The sequence below is a fragment of the Abrus precatorius genome, unplaced genomic scaffold (assembly GCF_003935025.1).
Source record: "Abrus precatorius isolate BTA unplaced genomic scaffold, Abrus_2018 Scaffold11, whole genome shotgun sequence".
Classification (NCBI taxonomy): domain Eukaryota; kingdom Viridiplantae; phylum Streptophyta; class Magnoliopsida; order Fabales; family Fabaceae; genus Abrus; species Abrus precatorius.
Genome location: NW_020874303.1, coordinates 8,070,012 through 8,072,990, shown reverse-complemented (window position 1 = coordinate 8,072,990; position 2,979 = coordinate 8,070,012). Strand labels below are relative to the sequence as shown.

At 37.6% G+C, this 2,979-nt stretch overlaps 1 protein-coding gene across 1 annotated transcript; it reads right to left on the bottom strand.

The window, feature by feature from the left end:
* Positions 1–863: 863 nt before the first annotated feature.
* Positions 864–2,410, bottom strand: LOC113855579. Its single transcript, XM_027487213.1, has 4 exons — positions 2,204–2,410; positions 1,838–2,132; positions 1,439–1,744; positions 864–1,111 (listed from the first exon to the last, which is right to left on the bottom strand). The coding sequence occupies exons 1-4, from the start codon at positions 2,408–2,410 to the stop codon at positions 864–866; spliced, it is 1,056 nt and encodes a 351-aa protein (XP_027343014.1).
* Between the last annotated feature and the right edge of the window lie 569 nt (positions 2,411–2,979).

Here is a 2,979-nt window from a genome sequence, read left to right as displayed (position 1 = left end):
TTTTGCATCAGTACGCATCCTAGTCCTTGTTTGGAGGCATCACAGTAGACTTCAAACGGTCCTTGAGGATCTGGCAAAGTTAACAACGAAAAAGTTAACACTAGAGTCATTGTTAACTTTCTCTTCAATGCTTGAAAGCTCTCCTCACACTCTGGTTTCCACTCAAATAGAGATTTTTCCTGGTTAACTTTGTCAAAGGCAGAGCCACTTGAGAGAAATCTTTTTACAAACCGTCGATAATATCCAGCTAAACCTAGAAAACTTTTGACTTTAGTGACTGTGGTTGGCCTTTCCTAACTTAGTACGGCTTCTATTTTGCTGGGGTCCACAGAAACTCCTCCTTGGGATACTACGTGTCCAAGAACTTCACTTCAGCTATCCAAAACTCACACTTAGATAGCTTAGCATAAACTTTCTTTTCTCTTAGAGTCTGTAGAATCATTCTCAAATGCTCTTTATGCTCCTGTTTTGTCTTCGAATAAACAATCATGTCATCAATAAACACCACCAGAAATTTATCAAGATATGGTCAAAATATTCTATTCATATAATCCATGAATATTGCTAGTGCATTTGTCAACCCAAAGGACATCACAATGTATTCATAATGTCCATAACAGGTTTGAAATGTTGTCTTGGGAATATCTTGCTCCCAGACTCAGATTTGATGATATCCAGAACGTAGGTCAATCTTGGAAAATACCATCACCCCTTGCAACTGATCCATGAGGTCATCAATTCTTGGTAATGGATATTTATTCTTAATTGTCATCTTGTTCAACTGTATAATCTACACATAGCCACATACCTCCATCCTTCTTTTTGACTAACAGAACTGGAGCTCCCCATGGTGATGCACTCGATCATATAAATCCTTTTTCCAAGAGTTCTTCAATCTGCTTCTTAAGTTCTGCTAATTCTAAAGGTAACATCCTATATGAAGCTATAGATATTGGCCCTGTCCCTAACACCAATTCAATGGTGAACTGATCCATGAGGAAATTTGGGAATATCCTCAAGGAATACAGGTATTCCTTGACAACTGGAATATCTTCCATTTTCTGATTAACTTCTGTCACACTGGTTGACAGAAGAAGGAAACCTTGGCTTTCTAGTCCGCAATGATTTATAGTTATGGAGTTCAAATAGTGGTTTACTAAGTTTTGAGATTTAGGAAGTGAAACAGAGGAAAATATTACAGTCTTATCAGAACAATTGAGCATGACACGATTAGCAAAAAGCCAATCCATGCCCAAGATTATATGAAATCAAGACAGAGGAAGACAAATCAAATTGGCTAAAAAGGTTCTATCCTTAATTTGAAGAAGAACATTCATACAGATCTGACTAGTTTTAACAGGTTTGTTGGTTGGAGTAGAGACCAACAAATCGTATGATAACTCAGAAATTGGAATTTGCAAAATAGACACACAATTACCTGAAATAAATGAGTGTGAAGCACCTGAATCATAAAGTACAATTAGAATCTCACCATTCACTTCACATGTATCTCGAATTAATCCCTCAAAGTTTTCAACTTCATGTGCATTCATGGTGAAAACTCGCCCTTGACATTGAGGTCTAGAGTTTTGTTGCGGATTCCTGGTTGGACATTTGTAGATCTTGTGGCCAGGTTTGCCACATCCAAAGAAAACATTTTGACCTACTAGGCATGGGCGGTTGCCATGATTCTTGCCGCACTGATTACAAATCTGGTTCCCAAAAGGCTTCTGAGGTTGTTTGCCTTTATTACCAGTAGGCTAGAACTTCCTCTGTTGTTGAAAGTTAGGCTTGAACCTTGGGGTTTGCGTAGACAATCCCTTCTTAAAATTACTACTGGTTGACCTAACAGCAACCAACTTCTTATTATAGTCTTCCACTAATCGACACTTATTAACTAAGGTAGGAAAATCTCTTATCTCCATTGGCCCTATGGTGGTAAGAATATCCTCTTGCAGTCTACCTTCAAACTTCACGCACTTCCAAACCTCATTGGGGTTCTTTTGATAGATTGTGGAAAACTTACACAACTCCTCAAATTTAGCGATATACTCCGATATACTACTGTTTTCCTGATGGAGTTGCATAAATTCTAGTTCCTTGGCATTACGGACAGAAGCACGAAAATACTTCTGATAGAACGAATCTCTAAATACATCCCAAGTGATTTCAGTTTGGGATTCTTCTAATAATCGTCGTACACCATTCCACCAAAATTTCGCGTCTGTTTCCAACATGTAGGTGGCAAAGGCCCCTTTGCCACCTTCTGACGATCTGTATAATCTAAAACATAAAATACTTTTTCCATGGCTTTAATCCACTCATCTGCCTTATCAGGATCAAAGGCTCCTCTAAAGTTAGGCGGGTTAGCTTTTCTAAATTCTGCAAATTTAAGATACTCTAGATCCATTATAGGACCATTTGGATTCCCTCCGTGACCAGCCTCAAGCTATCTTCCCAATTGGACCATCATTTGAGTTGCTACAGCCGCTTGTTCTCGCATGGCATGCGCAATATCTTGCATCGTATTCATAAAATCAATCTAGTCCTCTTGATCAGGTACAATTCGTGGTCTACCTCGTTGTTAAGTTCTGAACACACAAAACAAAAGTCATTGAGTTGATCAGGCTTAACACTAAGTTTAGTGTGCTTGTAAATAATAGCTCACATGGACAGACACCTCTTACAAATGCACCTCTAGAATTTAACCATTATCCAGTGCATTATATCTAAAAGTTAAAGAATATATATGGAGCATAGTCAGTCCAATCCTCAGGCCCTTGCTACGATAAACTGCTCTGATACCAAATTTTTGTAACACCCTACCAAATTTAGTTTATGCTTAAGTCATAATTACTAAATACAGTAGTTGCATTATAGTAATAATTTTTTTTTATTCCACTCATTCATTTCATGTTGATTTAGTAGTAATTATCGGATATATAAAAGAGCGAGACGTTATAATAACAAAAATAAAAG

What these genes read in the sequence shown, in the direction of transcription:
- LOC113855579 (XM_027487213.1), bottom strand. Translation starts at nt 2,410, where the DNA reads ATGGATCTAGAGTATCTTAAATTTGCAGAATTTAGAAAAGCTAACCCG. An exon ending in CGCGAAATTTTGGTGGAATG is followed by an intron (nt 2,133 to 2,203) that starts GTGTACGACGAT and finishes TCGTTCTATCAG; the next exon opens with AAGTATTTTCGTGCTTCTGT. An exon ending in TTCACACTCATTTATTTCAG is followed by an intron (nt 1,112 to 1,438) that starts GTAATTGTGTGT and finishes ATTGCGGACTAG; the next exon opens with AAAGCCAAGGTTTCCTTCTT.